The sequence below is a fragment of the Cygnus atratus genome, chromosome 6 (genome assembly GCF_013377495.2).
Source record: "Cygnus atratus isolate AKBS03 ecotype Queensland, Australia chromosome 6, CAtr_DNAZoo_HiC_assembly, whole genome shotgun sequence".
In the NCBI taxonomy this organism is placed as follows: Eukaryota; Metazoa; Chordata; class Aves; order Anseriformes; family Anatidae; genus Cygnus; species Cygnus atratus.
The window spans coordinates 5,223,040-5,240,522 of record NC_066367.1 but is presented as its reverse complement, the minus strand read 5'-3'; the positions used below and the strand labels follow the sequence as shown (position 1 = coordinate 5,240,522).

The window sequence follows — 17,483 nt, the reverse complement described above, 5'->3', positions numbered from 1 at the left end:
AAATGAAATTTAATTATCAAGTAAGGTAAGATTTCTAACCTTATTTCAGTTGGGTTATATTACCTTCCACTTGAAAACAGGTTAAGGGTGAGGGGACATTGTAACTCTTGCAGCAAAGGCCTTAATTAATCAACTATAAATTAACAAGTGTTCTTTTCTCGGTTTCTTTTTCTGCCATCTTAGCTTTTAATCTTCTACTGTCACAAGGAAACTTTAAACAGTCATCATTATGTGTCCAATCGTACATAATACCTCTGAAATGAGGATGTTCAGGCTAAGGGCAATGACATTGAACTCCTTTTCCTGGCTATAGGCTAGCTAATAGTCAAGAACCAAAATGCTTATTCCCCCATATAAGACTTAAAAATTCTAGATGGGGATTTCTTATACACCTTTTAACAGAAGTCTGCTGAAGGAGAGATGTTTCCTGGCACTTGAGCTGTAAGCCATACCTTCAGTTCACCCAGACACAAAGCCTACGAGCAGCATTGAGAAATGAAAAACGATAGAAACAGTTTGTGTTACTCTAAAGTTATTGCACAGATTTTTTTTTAAGAGCCACGGTAGAAACTCACTCAAGTAGGTATATAAATATATACATTTTTGAAGCAGTATGTTTCGTTTAAGGACCAGGTAAGTTGTCAAGCTCTAAATTTAACGGAATTTACTCAAGGACATGCATAAAGAACACATACCTTCCCAGTTTCTGATGACAGAGTGAGTTAACCAGGATTACTGTAGATTTCATTTGAAAATAGATGGCTAAATTTCACATCTTGTCACTGTAGGTAGACGCATCATTAACTTGGTTAACTTATAAAACTCAGACCTGCAGCAGTGTGTACGGAGACAGTTGGCCCAATGTGACTGCAGTTATTTTGCTTCCTCACTAGAGCTGCTACACCCACACAGTGCCGAGGCTTGTGCCTATGCTGAGGTACAACTTCAGTATATTCAAAGACCACAATGCTACAGATTTAAAACATGTATGTGCTTAACACTATTGTGCAGATTCCATCAAGCCTATCTGAAGGACAACAAGCCAACAAAAAACTAACCACAACCAAAAAAACCTCACTCATTCTTTCTGTGACTGTGCTTCTTGCTGGTCTTGCTCAAACGAAACAGGTTCTGCACAGCTAAGTGATTTGGAACCGTTGTGGTTGGGGTTTGGTTGAGCGCCAAGTTGAGAGAAACTCAATCCAGGATGATGGAATGAAAAAGATGCATTTACTTTAGCTTCTGCTCTGCTGCCAGCTTATGATGGAACAGAACAGTTGGTTTCTTAACTAATTATCAATGACTTAGTAATGAAAGGCAGATTCAAAAGACAAATAAATAGGAATATGAAGCAATTTAGTAAAAAAAAAATAAAAATTAAATGCAGTCATTTTGTAGCCATCTGTGCAAGCTTCCTCCAGAATTGCAACACTTCACTATGCATTAAAAACTTAAATATTAAATAAACACTTAGTTATTAATAATTATTTAGTATCTATGTAATGACTTTTTCTCCCTGGTTAATAATTAACACACAGTTAAGGCATTTGTGAAATCGTAGGTTGGATCAGCTTTGTTATTGCCAAATTACAATACAAAAGATCTGAATAAATGTAGTAATATTTTATTGATCACAAACATAATACTTTCAGCAATTAAAATGCATGATTCATCTGACAAAGTGAAAATAAAGCACAACCAAAAAATAACTTCACATTTTTTTCCATTTCATTCTTCGTGTAAGCAATAAATACAATGCTATAGCTTCTATTAATCTTATTTACACAGTATAATACTTGAATGTTGCCTGGTTTCCAGCCCAAATGTTTCATGACAAAAAAAAAAATAGTATGTGTTGCAGCATTTCTATGGCCAAATACTCTAGTAGATCATCACAATGAGAAAAAAATACATAGCATAGATGATAACATTAAAAAAAAAAAAAAAAAAACTGAGGGGATCTTGCACTGGAACTTCAATCTGTGCATTTTACTAACTAAAGGCAGTAGCATTAAAAATAGACATTCCCTTCATACAAAACTAAGATGCTAGAATTACAGACACCTGATATAATATAAGCATTTCTGTAGCCCCCTTCAGACTGACACAATAAATCCTCACTAAATAGCAACAACAAAAAAAGAGCAAATAATAATAGATGAATGCATGTTCAATGGAATCTCACAGCCCCTCCAAACCAGAGCTTACTTCCGTCCCAGAGAATACAGATAATGACTACAATATTCCACAATGTAGAAAATAAGCCATAAGAAATATCAGTATAAGGATTTGATTTTAATTTACAGTGACAAAAGACAAAAAAAAAGAAAAAAAGAAACAGACCCTGCTCTTGGCTGTGTAGGAACTGAAAAAGGTCAGATAGGAAGACTAAATAGGTAATTTTTATTTTCCAATGCAAAACAGGACATAGGTTAGTTTAATCTCATGAGGAGCAGGGAATGTAGCTCTCCCTCCACAGACAGGACCATTTTCTTGCATGTCCAGTTGAACGTGTTTCTTTTGAAAAAGTGTTCTTAGAAGCATGCTGTGACTGTACACCTAGAAGCAGGACAATTTCTGTGCAAAAACAAACTACTCCTCCTGCAAATTACCATTACAAGTTTCTCTGACAGGGGACAGGCAGCTATTAGCATCCAGTACTTTGTATAAAATGACACAAATTCTTAGGCTATTAAATTTGAAGTGCCTAGCTGAGAGATAAAGTGAGTTATAAATTTAATACCATATCACATTCTCAGCTGTTACTTGTTTTAATTGTTTTAAACAACCCACCATGTACCATTGAAACAATTGTCTGATAATATGCCATAAAGGATTCTGAAGCACTTTTAAATAGACAGGTATCTGTGTGGGCTTTGATTCTCAGCTGGTACCCACTGATTCTGAATGTGGAACTCGTGACAGATTTGTACCAGTTGATGATCTGGTCCTCCCAGAGCTATACCAAAGCTGCTATATCAGAGCAGGGATTTTCTGCACCACTAGTAATTTCAGACCATCGCACAGATTTTTAAGTAACACTACACAGATCAGCAAGCAAGAGTAATCTCTAATCATGTTATAACAGATGCCATCACTGTATTCTTATAAGAGACTGTGACGTCTGATTGTGACATTTCACGCTGCTCTTTAGTATAGCACCCAACTGATTTTCACTACCAATCAAACAGCCTTCCAGAAGAGAAATCTTGATTTTAACAGCTTAGCAGAGATTCTATGTTATGAAACTACAATATTAACAAAATACTTTCTAAATTCAAACCCCAGAACCCCAGACATAACTGTAAAAAAAAAAAAAAACAAAACTAGGGAAAGGTGCAAGTGGCATGAATTTACTGCATTCTCCTAGTGTTCTAAATATAAAGCATTTATAGCCTTATGAAGTCACAAACCAATAAACACTGTGACAGCAAATTATTTAAATGCTAATGAAGCTTACAGAAAGGCTACTGACAAAAACGTTTAAATGTTAAAATCAAGTTCTTCATATACAAACCTAAGTACTTAAAACTAAAGTGGTCTCAGAAAGAACTGTCTTTAAGTTTGTTGACTTGCTTACCAGATGTGCGTTAGCATTACAATAGTCTATCAACTCCAGTATCCACTTTTCCTCTTCTTCCCCTACTTTTTCAAGTAGGCTTATCTGCAAAATAAACTCTTAAAACCTTTTTCTACTTCTGAGCTTTTTAGAAAGACTTTTATAAATTCACCTTTTACCATCCTCTCATTCTTTAGCAATTTTGTCATTTCTCTAAAGAAAACCGTTATTTCTTTAAAGCATAAAGATTTACAAAAATATAGAGCCCTATAGTTAGACACATTTTCTCAAGACTTTCCCATCAACCTCCTCAGTTTTCAATGAGGCCTTTATCTACCAGTAGAACCAAAAGAAACAACTTTTAAGTCCTGTTCAGAATCAAGCACTCCGAAAATAATATTCTCAATCCATAATGTTTTGAAGCTTTGTAAGAATAAGCTTATATTGGATTTTTCCAAATAATGAAATCATGGAAAACATTAATTTGCTTGATTAATCTGAATTCTCATACACTGGCTTTAAAGGTAGTATACCATTTGCACTGCGTTCAGTCCTTCATACTTTTCTCAGACAAAACAAGCCACAAGATTAATCAAAAACGTTGCCCCAAAAATGAAGGAATAAATTATTAAGCATATGGCCACGGAAATACCTGAAAGTAAAACAAAAGAAACAACATGACAACAACACAATCTGTATGTGATCTCTTTCAAGTTGAGTAAATTGCTTAAGCACACAGTGAAGTTCCATCAGTCTTCATTAGTGTCAGGATGGTATAGGTATAGGTATTCAGGTTACTACTTTTCTTTCTGGCAGTAAGGCCTCATTGATCTGGTCTGCAATAAAGTTGCTAAGAAACTTCGACAAACTTGAGGAGGAGGAGACACTCCTGCGTATGTGAAAACAGTTTAAATAAAATGCTTCAAAGCTAGCTGTAAATCATTACATTGCAATACAGAAGTAAGTAGAATCTTAAACTTGCACTGGCATCTCTCATGCTTCATTTAAAATAGTGGCAAAATCAAATCAAACTGGCTCAGCATCAATATCTTTGAGTTTGTTATCTTAGGCTACCCTTTTTCTTATTTTTTTGACAGTCAAATGCTAGACACAAAATTAAACTGGACAATCTACTGTAATTATTGCACCTATTTTAAACCATTTTCCTTTTTTGAGTTTTCGGTTGAATTAAGACAGTACAGTATGTTATTTACACCCTAAGTTTCTGTAGGCAAATGAAGTGGTTTCAGTACAACACAGTCTTTATACAAACTTCCAAGAAAGTAAGAAATCCTTCATTGATTCCCGTTATACAAAAAATTGCCAACTTTGTCTACACAGTAGAAACTAAAGAGGCAAAGTCTGTATCCTTACATAAATGCACATATAGATAGATAGATGTATGGATGTCCATACTACATAGATACAAAGAAACACAAACATATCTATATATACATACGAAAAACGTGTTGGTTTTTGTTTGCAGGAGAAAAACATATCCCAAGTTAGGTAAAATCTTCTGGCCATGAAGTCATTAAATCAAACTTCAAGTTCACGAACTACGAGGGTGAACACTCTGCCGTAGGCCAAGTCTTTGGCAGTCAACCATACAGCTTCTCAGTTTTTAAAACAACACTCTCCATGTCATGATAGCCCTTCCCATTTAAATGTTCACTGGTGCAATCGTGACTGTAGCCATAGCCTTGAACATCACTGATTGATGATACAGTGTAGGAAGCGGTGCGCATAGCATCTGAGTGGCTGAAGCTGTGCTCAAATTGGATTTTGTACTGATTCCAGTGTCTTCTCAAAACAGCTTGGACCTGTGACAGAAAGCAAAAACAAAAGCACATAAAACACTTGGAAAGATATCATTAGACTTCATTCTTTGATGAGTGAGTGCCATAATAAATGTCTCAGCAACTTAGGTAGTAAGGCTGAATACTCCTGGAAATTGGGGGTACCTACAAGTGATAGGTCACATGAGATGTTCTGAAAGAATTTAAATTTCAATAGGCACAATTCTTTGTGCTTTTCACACCAAATTTGCCAGCTTATAGGAGAAGCAGCTGCAACAAAACTTTCTGCTTTCTCCCCTGTGGTCTAAGGTCTAATGTCGACAGATAAGATTTACAGGTAAAAAGGTCATTTCTATTCATTCTTACGTTCAACAGGACATCCTTAGCAACTCTAAATTCTTATATGGTCGTCTTATACCATCTGCTATGGTTCTTACACAAAAAAGCCCTTGTTGTTTTCTGACCACAATTTAATAAAATGACTAGAAAGACAATTTCCTGAACTCCATATTTCTACCAGAGTTAAAAATAACACTGATAAATAGCTAAAGGCCACAGTTTGTCACTGAAAGGATGTTATGTTTATCATGGGCTTCCTCTCCTACAACATGGTTAAACACCTGCGCATATTTGATTGATGAAGTGTTACATTAATGAAATTCACATGGAATTATTTTTCAGGGAAGATGCCAAGTAAGGAATGCTAAGAATGCCAATAACTGTTTTTTCAAAAGGTGCTTTTCTTGTTGTTGTTGCTGTATTTTTAAAGAACCATCTCTTCAAAAAATTGCCCACAGATCCTGACTATTTTATTTTCTCTTCACACAAACTATTTGTCCAATAACCAGTGACTCTGGGAATCCCTCCTGCACCAACTAGCAAACTACTGACTTTCTAGATGCCTACATTTGTCCAGCAATGCACCCCAAATCACTGGTCTCATTCAAAATCATAACTTTCACTCACATCAATCAATCGGTGCATATCAGTAAGTTTTCATTTGTTCTTCTTTTTCCATGGTAAATTACCTCAGTAAGACCAGTACAGAAAAGACCTTGGTCTTTCTTTTATTGCAGAAAAATACTGGCTCTACTGGTTGGCCTTTTGGCCAGTGCCCAAGACGGTCTGCAAGCCACCACTTGAACAGAGTTTGGCTCCTGATATTTGCTATAGAAAACATCAAAAGGTATAGTAGCAGTTGGGAAAAGCTACAATTTAGTTTAAAAAGAAATGATTGCTTTTGGCACTTTTAATTGCTAATAACCCCACTGGAACACCTTTTTCCCATTGTCACTCAAACTGCCGATTCCACTATCAGCACTCACCTTCAGACCACAGCCTTGCTGCAAACAGCATGCAAGTGTTAACACTGATGCCTCTCATTTTGTACAGTATATAATGAGGTGTTGCTATGATAGGTGCTGACAGAGCAGCGTCTTGTACACAACAGCAAAGTTACGGTATCAGGCTAAGTTAACGCATTGTTATGACAGCAACACATCATAATGGCAACAGAATATACCTATGCCTCCAGGCTCACATGCCAGAAACAGAATTATTTAATAGACAAAGGTAACCTTGTTTTTGTGCAGACAGTTTTTCCTAACTACACTGCCATTCTCCCCATGGATTTTCTTACTAATACAGTTGGTTATGAAGTAATAGATTCCCCTCTAGAACCAGGGTAATGGGGAAAAAAAAATACCCCCAAACGGGTCAATATTGGTCACTGAAGCACTGCAACCAGAAATAAAACTGGTTTAACCAGCATAAATCTCCCCTATATAGAGCAAGTGGACACATACACGTTTAACTGACAAAGACAAGGCCTAGAGTATAAACATTTTGTTCAAGTGTCTGAATCCACTGTTTAACATTATCCTGCCCACAGTTGTTCAAGCTGTGGAAGAGCTCATCTTTTACACTGATCAGCCAATGGTGACTGTAGGATACTGAATTAGTGGAATGACTAGAGTTTGCTTTTGCAGAAGAGAACAATGTAAAAAATACCTTACGAGTTTGTAATAGTGGAAAATTAACATATGAAGCAAATCTTTTTTACTGTACTTTAAAATTTGGGTTTCAACTTGTTTGAGGAGTAAAACAGCCTCAGAAGATCCAAGAGGATTAAAATGCAGAGCTGAGCAGTGGACAATATTGTTTCATAGAAACTCTAGAGATGATTTAGAGTATTTTTTCCCCATTTTGCATTGGAGCAGAATAAATTCTCTGATTTTTTTCCAAATTTTTTTTTAGAAGGAATTCTGAAGTATAGAATTTAGAGGGGAAAGAGTGTGCAAATTATTTGTGCTGAATGTGGGCAATTGGTCAAATCACATCCAGACTGTCTTGTGATTTGTTCTGCTTTGAATCAAATATATAAGCTGGGACTTGAACCTGGATCAACTTTACCATAAAACCAGATCACAAACACTGGCCCAGGTCCTATAAACTTTGAAAAAAAAAAAATCTCTCTTTCTTCATCTTTTCTGCCTCCTTGCCAAAAAAAATAAATAAAATAAAAATAATATATAATATATATGGACACTCATACATTTATTGGAAAAAGAATAAAAATCACGAAACCACATGGAAATTTCATTGCAATTCAGTCAGCTTCAATTTGAAGAGGAAGAGTAGGAAGCATGACCTACTTGAATCAATTCTTTTATGAGCCAAATACTTAACCCGTAAGTAAATATTACTGTCCAATAGCATTGTATAAGCACACAACATCTGAGAAAAGAAACTAAGGGTTCAGTCCTATGAAAACATCTGGTTACTCCCACACATCTGCTCACAGCCATACACTGCAACTTCACTAAATGTAGAACAAATGAACAAACAGATGTGTAGGGATAAGTGCAGGATTGTAATCATTCCTCTGCCAGAAGTGTTGGAAAAGTTTTTTTTTTGTGGGATGTTTTTGTTCATTTATTTTTGTTTCCTTTTGTGAGCAAGAGCTATATTAACGAGCAATTTTATCTATTTAGCCTTTCTACCACTTTTATCTCTGATAGTAAGGCCCTATAAGTATACTCTCAAGTGCAAGGCTTGGGTGCCAGGACCTTGATCTATTCAAGTTAACAGCAAAGCTTGTTAGCTGCAACAAGGATCAGTTCCATATACTAATGAAATGTGATGCAATTCTCTGACGTAAGAATAAAGAAGTCTGTTCTTGGAATTGACTGATGATGGTTCTTCAAAACTGCACTTTTTATTCAACAAAAAATTTTGACCCAAGCACAACAACATATTAAACTCCGATTTTGGAATGATATTTTTCAGCTATGCTATATCCTTAATTACTGAAACAAAACCAAAATATATAAAAATACAAAAGTATACATATATAAAAATATATATAAATACATAAAAAATGGTTACTCTACCTCTCCATTAAAAAAGCAGAAAATTGTAGCCACCAGTAGACCCTGCAAAATGAAAAGATTCTGCTTTATTTCACATGCACATACTTTTTTTTTTCCAGTTTCAGATAATTAGATGTTCGTGATAAAGTTCCAATACAGATAGTAAAGAAAGTGTAGTACAAATCTAAAATCTGTGAATCATTTCTAAAACTACCTTATTAAAAAGTAGTGGGCCTCCTGACTACCATGGTACGTTTCTTTCTTTTAATTAAAAGAAAATTCAGTGTATTGAGAAAGTTGAACTAATTTATAGAAATATTGCAAAAAGGTCTTTAAAAACTAAAATAACAGGATCATTGCTCCTTTATTTGCTTCACATGGCAACACCTATCTAGCTCAAGTGGGCAAAAACTATTTAATATTTCCTACCTGGTAATGCATAAGGATGTGCATCACATAGTCATAGACTTCCTCAGCAATCCGGCCTTCTGGTCGCCATGGAAACAGCACAAACTCAATGCCAAGCAGGGGGACTAGAATCAGGGTAGCTCTCACTGCTTTCATGTACAGGTTGGATTCTGCCTTGTGGGTGTCTTTCAGCTTCGTTATGAGAACACGGACGATATTCAACAGGAAGAAGAGATTCACCTGTTGGAAAAGAAAATAACACTGAAGAGACTCTGAAAATAATCCCCCCCACTATTTTGTGATGCTGAAAACCAGGCAACTCAAAAAGAACATACAATGCATAGAGAGCATTCTGATTATATAGTAAGAACAACTTAAAATTTGATGAAAACATCTTAAAAGAATGAGGTTGGGCTCTGACGTATAATGCCAAAGTCCATTCTTCTAACTTATTAAACAAACGTCCACCCAGATAACTGTTGATCTTCTACTGTTAACAGCCCCTGTACCTTTCTCTCTGCTGTTACAATAACAGTACAAAGCTGAAAGATGGTTGTAACAAATTTAAATTTAAAAAACAGAACGGCAGGTAGCTGTTTTATAAAAAGAACACATAGAAATCAATTGCTGGCCATGATTTCTGCACAAGCAGCACCCTATGGAAGACCACAGGTCCAAGCCAATGTCCCTAGAGGTGTGATCTCCAGTATGTAAGATTTTTTTATATTACTTTCAGCTATTTTAATGCCCCTGTAGGAGACGCAATTTATTTTTAAAAAAGAAGTTCTGGCAGAAGGTAAGCAATGCACACGGATATCACCACAGCATCTGTAATGGTCATAGTCTGATTGAAACTAGCCCATAAAAATTCAATGATTCTATAGTAATAATGTATCTTACATGCAACTAGAGCACAGGTCTCTACAATCGAGCTCCTGCAAAAATCTGACCCTCAGTGGTTTAAAATCTACCATTCCTTGCCTATTTAGATTGCTGTGATCAGTTACATTTGTTTTTATAACCTTGATTATGAAAAGACTAAAAAAGCTTCACCATTGCTGTGATTTTATTTAAAAAAAAATAATTAACTTACAGTCCCTTCTGTCCTAAGACTCTCGTTTATTTTTACAGTTCAAAACAGAAACCTAAACCAAAAAACAAAAGTACAATACTCTTTTATCATTTCCACGTAAAATAAACACCCCCCACACACACACCCAACAGCCTAATGACGTGAATAACCAGAGCAACAGCAATGGTAGGGATGATTACACTATTTTCCTCTATCATGAAATAATGGCAACCCCTTAATGAAGCTAAGCTAGAAGAGCCCTTGAGAGCACAGCCAGCCCAAGCACCTTGCCCAGGGGCACAAGAGGCCAGACAATGCTGTACAGGGAACCCACTATGGAAGGCAGAGAGCTAGAGTCTGGGCCTTTTATCTCTTCTTCCAGATAACTGTCTTTCACTGTCAACAATTATCTAGAGAGAAAAGGAGAGGCAGGGTAGGGAAGAAGCCAGCAAAAAGACAGACGAGTCCCTTCTAAAATAACTAGGAGTTCATTGTCTAGGAAGAGGCCTCTGCCTCTCCGTAGGACGAGTGCAAACAGGAAAGCCATTTCAGACCATGTGTGTCACCATGTTCTCCATAACCCTGGCAGAGTTCCTGGCATGTCAGTTAAGGTTTTCACAATAAACAACTGTGTATTGTTACAGCAACATGGCCCTTGACAGATATGTTATGTTATTTATATTCTACTTACTTGCTATTTAAATCATTTTAACAGGAAATTGTTTTACATAGGAAACTATTGCATGAATTTCTTCTGGAAGCTTCCAACTACCTTTTGGCTTTGTATAAGCAACCAAGGTCTCCTGGTTCTCTATCAAGGGATTTATTTAGATTTTATGCAGCCCATGATCCTCATCCAACTTCCTATAGCACACACAGACAATAAATCCTTCCTCCATTTCTAAATTTAATCCTTCTCACTTAGATTATTAACTCAGCATCTCTCTCTCTCAATTTTCACCCTTCTTGTGTTTTAGTAGCATGGCCAATTTCTATAATACTGTCCTTGAATGTTGAGTGAAGATGAACTTTGCAGCAGCTATGAGTAAAAAACCACCTGGTAAATTTACAAAATGATGAAATGCACAAATTTACATTTTGTGTAAATAAAATGCACAGTATACAAAATGATGAAATATGGAACAATTTCATTGTTCCACTTACTCACCAAAGCCAAAAAGCACAAAAATAAACATATCCAGAGTTTGCAAGTAGATATTCGGACAAGCAGAAAAGATGAATGAGGCAAAGCAGAGGAAAGGCTTGAGAAGAGCAGTGTGAGTATTAGTGGAAGTATGTAGCAACGATTTTTGATGAGTCTCTCTTCTGTCACAAATACAGTGAGATCAGGATGAACCAAATTCTTACTGAAGTGATGAAAATGGGTCTTGATTTTAGCAAGGTAGCAAGTAGATTTTTACATTTAAGCAAACATAGGCCTGTGCAACTACTTGTGTGTATATTATCATCAAATTGACTGTGATGGTTGTTTCTAAAGTCCCAAAGAAATACTGGTGTGCCAGCTGCAGCCGAACACATAGAATAATACTGGCAGCTTCAGAGTGACTGGGAAATTGAACCAGGCAAACGAACAAAAATGGAAACAAAGGCAGAGAAGGCAATCCTAGATGAGATGTTGGAACCTTCACTAGGAACTTAGCAGAATTTAGGTTCTGCCTTCAGAGCTGTGAACTTAGCTGAGCTTATAAGTCAATATGTTCTCCCACGCTCAATCTACTCTTTCAGTGACACCAATGCAAACTAGAACACTAGTGCACTGGCATATCTGAAGCCTACACTGAAAACTGCCTCCACTTGGATCAACATTCAGCTAGTGTAATAACTAACATCACCCTCTACTGTTTCATTCCCACACTATTTCTTTAGTTGTGGTTGCTTAGGCAAACATTAGCAATTAAATGCATAACTGGAGACAACTCCAATCAAAATGGAACTTAGGTCTGCTCCCGTTTGCAGTTTCTTTGGCAGGAATCTGGCCACAGTTATGCAAAAGCAAGGACCAGCAGAGTTGTTGCTAACATCATGTAGGATTTTCAGTGATGTACAAAAGTTAGAGGCCTAATACCCAATGGTTTCTGCCAATTCCTCCTGGCATCCCCTTGACATCTTCTTCGTGCTCTTTGAGATCTTGCTTCTGCAAATAGAAACAGTGTCTTTTCCCTTGTTATCTAATTTGCAGTTTAATAGTGTTACTTAAATTTCTACTAAAGCAGGTCATGCTTAGTAAAGTGTGAAAATTGTATCTGGCAAGCAAGCTGCTAAAGCAAATGAGGGTTCTGTTCACCAAGTCTGAACACATGCATTTCATCTTCTGTCTTTATCCCTGGCTTGTCTTTACTGAATTGACATATTAATTTTTGTGATCAAAAAGGAAAGGAATTCCTTTAAGGTATTTTCATTTCACACACATCACAGTCAAGACGTATAGTTGTGTCTAACCTTCATTACTCCTTCATGGTTTTCACGTAAATTTACTGATTGTACTGAGGCGAGAAAATTGTAAGAGAAATACTTTCAGTCAGCTCACGAGAAATATAGGAGTATCACAGGTATACATATTTGTAAATTGCAAAGAGAATGGACATAGATTCTATCAAAACCAAGCAAGTATAGAATATTATTATGCCTCCAATAAAATCAGAAGACATTCTTAGTGTTGCCTTGAGTGGAAAGACGACTTGACAGTTTGGGACTCATTCCGTGGATTTGAAATCAGTGGGAGTCTTGCCACTATTTTTAGTGTGACTTTGTGGAGGCCACCGCTGGGAAGAAGAAAATGATCTTATATCCTAAAATGAGGTCACTTCATGAACAATGCTATAGTTCTCATAATACATTTTTTTCTGTTATTGTTTAAGCAAGCTCTGACTAAGATAAATTATATCTCAGCTTTAAAGAGCTTTACTTAAGTGATATATCCGTGAAGAGACACTTGGACAAAGGAAGTAATGACCCACAAGGCAGTGGAGAACAGCATATATTTGCTGGGTAAAACATGGTGCTACTGAAGTGAGCAAAAAAACCTTTCACTTTCTGTGCAAACAAGATTTCATCTTTTGTGTAAATTGGAGAGAAGAAAAATAGAAAGGATTTAGAATTGGTTTTAAGTTTATACTAGTTAACCTGTCTTTGTAATAACATATATGGCTGACCTGACTAACAGGACAAGGGATTATCAGCAGTTAGTAACACACCAAGGATCTCAGACTGCTTCTGGCTTCTCACGCAGAGGACCTCACGTGTCATAATATCAACACCATCTTCAAAATATATATTCACCAGCTAATTTCACTGTAAATGAAACTGCAAGTCACAAGAACCGCAGGATTTTATGAAATGGTCTTCAGAAAGAATTCTGTATGTGCAGAATGCCCTCTGCAAATATTTATTAACAGTTTAACAGAAAAGGAAGTTCACATAGATTGGAAACCAAATTGTTTCCAAAATTGTTTCCTTAATCTTTTCATTCTTACTGAATTTCCTTGCATAAACTGAAAAGCATAAAGAGAGTCAGTAGACATTAATATAATACCTTTGCCAGATCTGCTTGAAGTTTCTGTTAAGATAAGTAGGTCCATATTAGTGTTTTCTTTTATAATGCACCTATGTAGAAATAAACTATTGACTGAATTTCATAGGTTAGATTCAGTCCTAGAGCAACTGAAGTACAATGTTGACTTATATACAAGTGGAGTCTTCAGTTACTTATTTAGAATTTACTGTCTTCAGTGTCAAAGATCTGTGTAATAGCTCCTTGATAAGGTCAAGACTTCCGTATCTTTTGTGTCCAAGATACCGGCTGCGTTGAGAGTCCTGAGAATGAGTCATTGTTAGCTTTACGCTCTTACCAATTTATAAGACCACCAAGAACAATTAAAAAAAAATAAAAATAAAGCGAGAAAAACAAATTATCTGAAAAATGCCTACCAATAGAGCAGCACAAATAGGGCCATGGATGATGTACAGCAGATGAGTATCAGAGCTGATCCAACAGCTGGAGAAAACAAACAGGGAAAGTAAAAACATTTGGTATTTTGTTACCTGTTCTATTCCTTTTTCTTTTCCTTAAAGAAAATATAACAGTTTTGCAAAGCTGTTTGAGATACTACTTACTTGTCATTATAATACAAAGTTCTAGCAACAGCATGTATGCAGGCAGGGATCAGTGGAAAACCTGCGAAGAGAAAACAATATTTTCTTCATATTTAAACCTACATAGTAAGTAACTAGCTAAGCAAACATGCATCTCTTGCAGCGATCCTTTATATTTTCATCTCATCCAAATTATGTACAACTACAGAGCAAATAAAGTAACATCAATTCAGTCTCTGTTTTCCCAGATTTCTTTCAGAAGAGTGTATAAAACCTTATTCCCACTGTCTTATCAGGAAATCCATACCATTGTACAGATAGAAAAGGCAAATCAAATTATAACTATTTAGAACATAACAATCAATCTTTATTAACACATTTTTTTCAGACTGCAATCTACAGTAATGCTAAATACTAAGTAATACTAAAAATATCAGTATATTTTTATATATAATCAGCTGTGTCTGTTGTGGTACCAGTATTTCTAGCTGTCCCATGTCATGTTACAGCTGAATGTGCCAATACAATGAAGTGCAAGTTCTCACTTGCAATTTGTGAATATGCTCTTGTGCATTACCTGAAACCACCACGTCTGGCTTGTTAGTTTTAATACTGACATTACTTGAGATCTTTAGCTACTGCTATTCTGTATTTGCTTAGTGAACAATACAGGTCAAATGGAACTGCTGGAAAAATAAATCCTTGGCCATCTCTAACTCAGTTTTGACCCTCCACCCTAGACATGGCCAGACTTCTCTGAAAACAAACATTCGTTCCTGAATAAACATCTTCAAGATGAGGAACAATGAATAATTACTTCTTAATGTCTTTTTTATAGTAGGAGACTATTTTCTCTACACAAAGGAGGAGTCGCTTCCTGACTCCAGTAATGCATAATCTCTCTTTCAGCAAAGATAGAGGTACATACAACTTCCTACGTTAATATTTCTAAGCCTGTTAAAACACCACAGACAAAGAAGAGGGGTGTGTCATCATTGTTCAAAGCTGCCAGTGCAGAGAAGCAACAGGACAGCTGTTCAAATTCTCATGAAAAGGAGTAAAAGATAACATTGGCCTGACCAATACAGAATGTGAAATTGCATACCCCATCCAAGAAGGTAATACCACATCAAGTGCTGTTTCTCAGCAAAAACAGCCACCACAATAAGAGTATGCAGGTAAACGCCTTCACACAGCATCCAGAAGTAGTTGCACCCCATTAGGTACAGGTAGATGAACTGTGACACTTTGCAGCTAATCTGCAGAAAAAACAGAGTACAACATAAACTCATAAGTTGCAGAAATCTCACAGAGATTTATTTGCAAAATTGAAAAAATACTGCTCGAGTCAAATATTCATATTTAATTCTTTTTTCACTATGCTTACATATTTTTTATTTTTATGGAATTAAATTTCCATACTTCATGGTGACCAAGTTGGTAACTGCGTCTGTATTCTTATTAAAGCAGACATGAGAACTTTGAGTTTCTCCAGCATAATGGCAGAGAGCAGTAATGATATTTCCCTTTATTGTAAATATTGACACAATTGACCATTCCAGTCAAAAGGGAGTCTTTAAATTATCGAATGGTAACTGCATGAGAAGATGTACTTTGATGAAGCTAATTCCCCTTCGGTTATACCAGTCACACCATAGCGAATGATTTACATTTTGAAAACACTTAAAAAGATCCCAGTTTCAATCTAGTCATAACTGAACTTAGGGCCAGGGGACAACTCATACAGTAGGTTCTAATAAGCAGCTTTCTTGTTGGCATATATCTGTATTCAAAATATCCTCTGATATTCGTCAATTGAAATGGTTGTAGCTTATTGTGAAGAATAAAATGTGAGATTGTTAAAAAGAAGTTATAACTTGCTCTTTTAGACACAGTCTACCTTCTTTTTTTCTTCTGACATTGCTGCATTTGATTGATTGATCTCATTCTGGCACTTAGCTTAAACCAAATACAATATTGCTTTACCACATTCTACTACCTAATTAACTTACTGATGATTATTAGCAGCTATCTCAAGCGTATTATCCAGAATTTTTATGAGCTTTTGAAAGGATAAAGAAAATTGATCTTTTTACTTGATTCCAACTGCTTCTGGATTTTTGCCCTAACTTTCACAGAATTTAAATTTATCTTCTAGGTCCAAATAAAAATATAGCCATAGTTAGGGATTTGTTTGTTTATGTATTTGATTTTCAGGCTCTTCCGTTGCTATAACTCCTAGCCTTTTGGGAGAGGCTACTGATTCACACTTAACCCAGTATTATCAGGAAATCAGAGAGAGACAAATCAGACCCTAAGAGTTGGCTTTTTTAGTCTGCTCTTTTTTTTTTTTGAATGTTTTGTTTTTGTCAGTTTGATCTCCCTTCACAGAAAAATTAATTCCTATTTCAACTCAAGATGGCAAAGCAAAAGCCACATGAAAGTAGCTGATAGTGCCAAAATACATTCTTGAGCCTTTTTTTTTTTTTTTTTTTAACTGCTCTTCCTTGGTGAATTCAACTGTCACAACCTCTCTGACATCATCTAGAATAGGCTGCTTCCTTGTAGTTGTTTCAGTGCAGAAGTGATCTGTACAAATTCAGAAGAGCAGTTCAGCATGCTCTGCCTGAAGCTGTTTTATTATTTCGAAACCTCAAATGTGAAATGCCCAAATCACTTTTAGCCATCTGTTGTAATATGTTACATGGTTACACTGTTACTGAACATTTTAACCTTGCTGTGTACATCATTTCATCAACTATTCATGCCTCATTTATCCTTCTGCATTGCTGAAGTTGTTCACATACAAATCAACAAGGCTGCCAAATATACTTTCACTTACTGGATTAGTTGCAACTAACTCCTGATTGTTGGCTATTGCAGTCAGTGAAATTATCGTTACAACAGAGTTGCAAACAAACGAGAAAAATAGATTTTTATGCAGGGTAATCCTTTGGCAACTCAAGCTCCTAGAAAAGAGAAACAAGAACAAATGAATACACGAGGGGACAGCTATGCGTAATTGGGGACAACTCTGAAATTTTGAAATACTAGAGCTCTTTATTTATTATGCAGTCTTACATCAACCCTTTCTTCAACTCCAGTCCAAATTTAATAGAATAATGTGAAAGGTAACACCTCTCCTTAATTTCCACTTATTT

The 17,483-nt window shown here is 36.0% G+C and overlaps 1 protein-coding gene and 1 long non-coding RNA gene across 2 annotated transcripts in view; one reads left to right on the top strand and one right to left on the bottom strand.

Moving 5' to 3' along the window:
• Nucleotides 1-17,483, top strand: part of LOC118259662 (uncharacterized) — a 28,352-nt gene that overhangs the window by 8,447 nt on the left and 2,422 nt on the right. The gene's annotated exons all lie outside the window — the stretch shown is intronic.
• CALCRL (calcitonin receptor like receptor) overlaps nucleotides 4,721-17,483 on the bottom strand; it is a 59,714-nt gene continuing 46,951 nt past the window's right edge. Inside the window, exons 7-13 of the mRNA XM_035569360.2 lie at nucleotides 17,165-17,291; nucleotides 15,428-15,581; nucleotides 14,344-14,404; nucleotides 14,158-14,224; nucleotides 9,159-9,377; nucleotides 8,751-8,792; nucleotides 4,721-5,382 (exon numbers count right to left, since the gene is read on the bottom strand). Coding sequence (XP_035425253.1) covers nucleotides 5,161-5,382; nucleotides 8,751-8,792; nucleotides 9,159-9,377; nucleotides 14,158-14,224; nucleotides 14,344-14,404; nucleotides 15,428-15,581; nucleotides 17,165-17,291 — 892 coding nt within the window. The 3' untranslated portion in view covers nucleotides 4,721-5,160. The remainder of the gene's footprint in view (nucleotides 5,383-8,750; nucleotides 8,793-9,158; nucleotides 9,378-14,157; nucleotides 14,225-14,343; nucleotides 14,405-15,427; nucleotides 15,582-17,164; nucleotides 17,292-17,483) is intronic.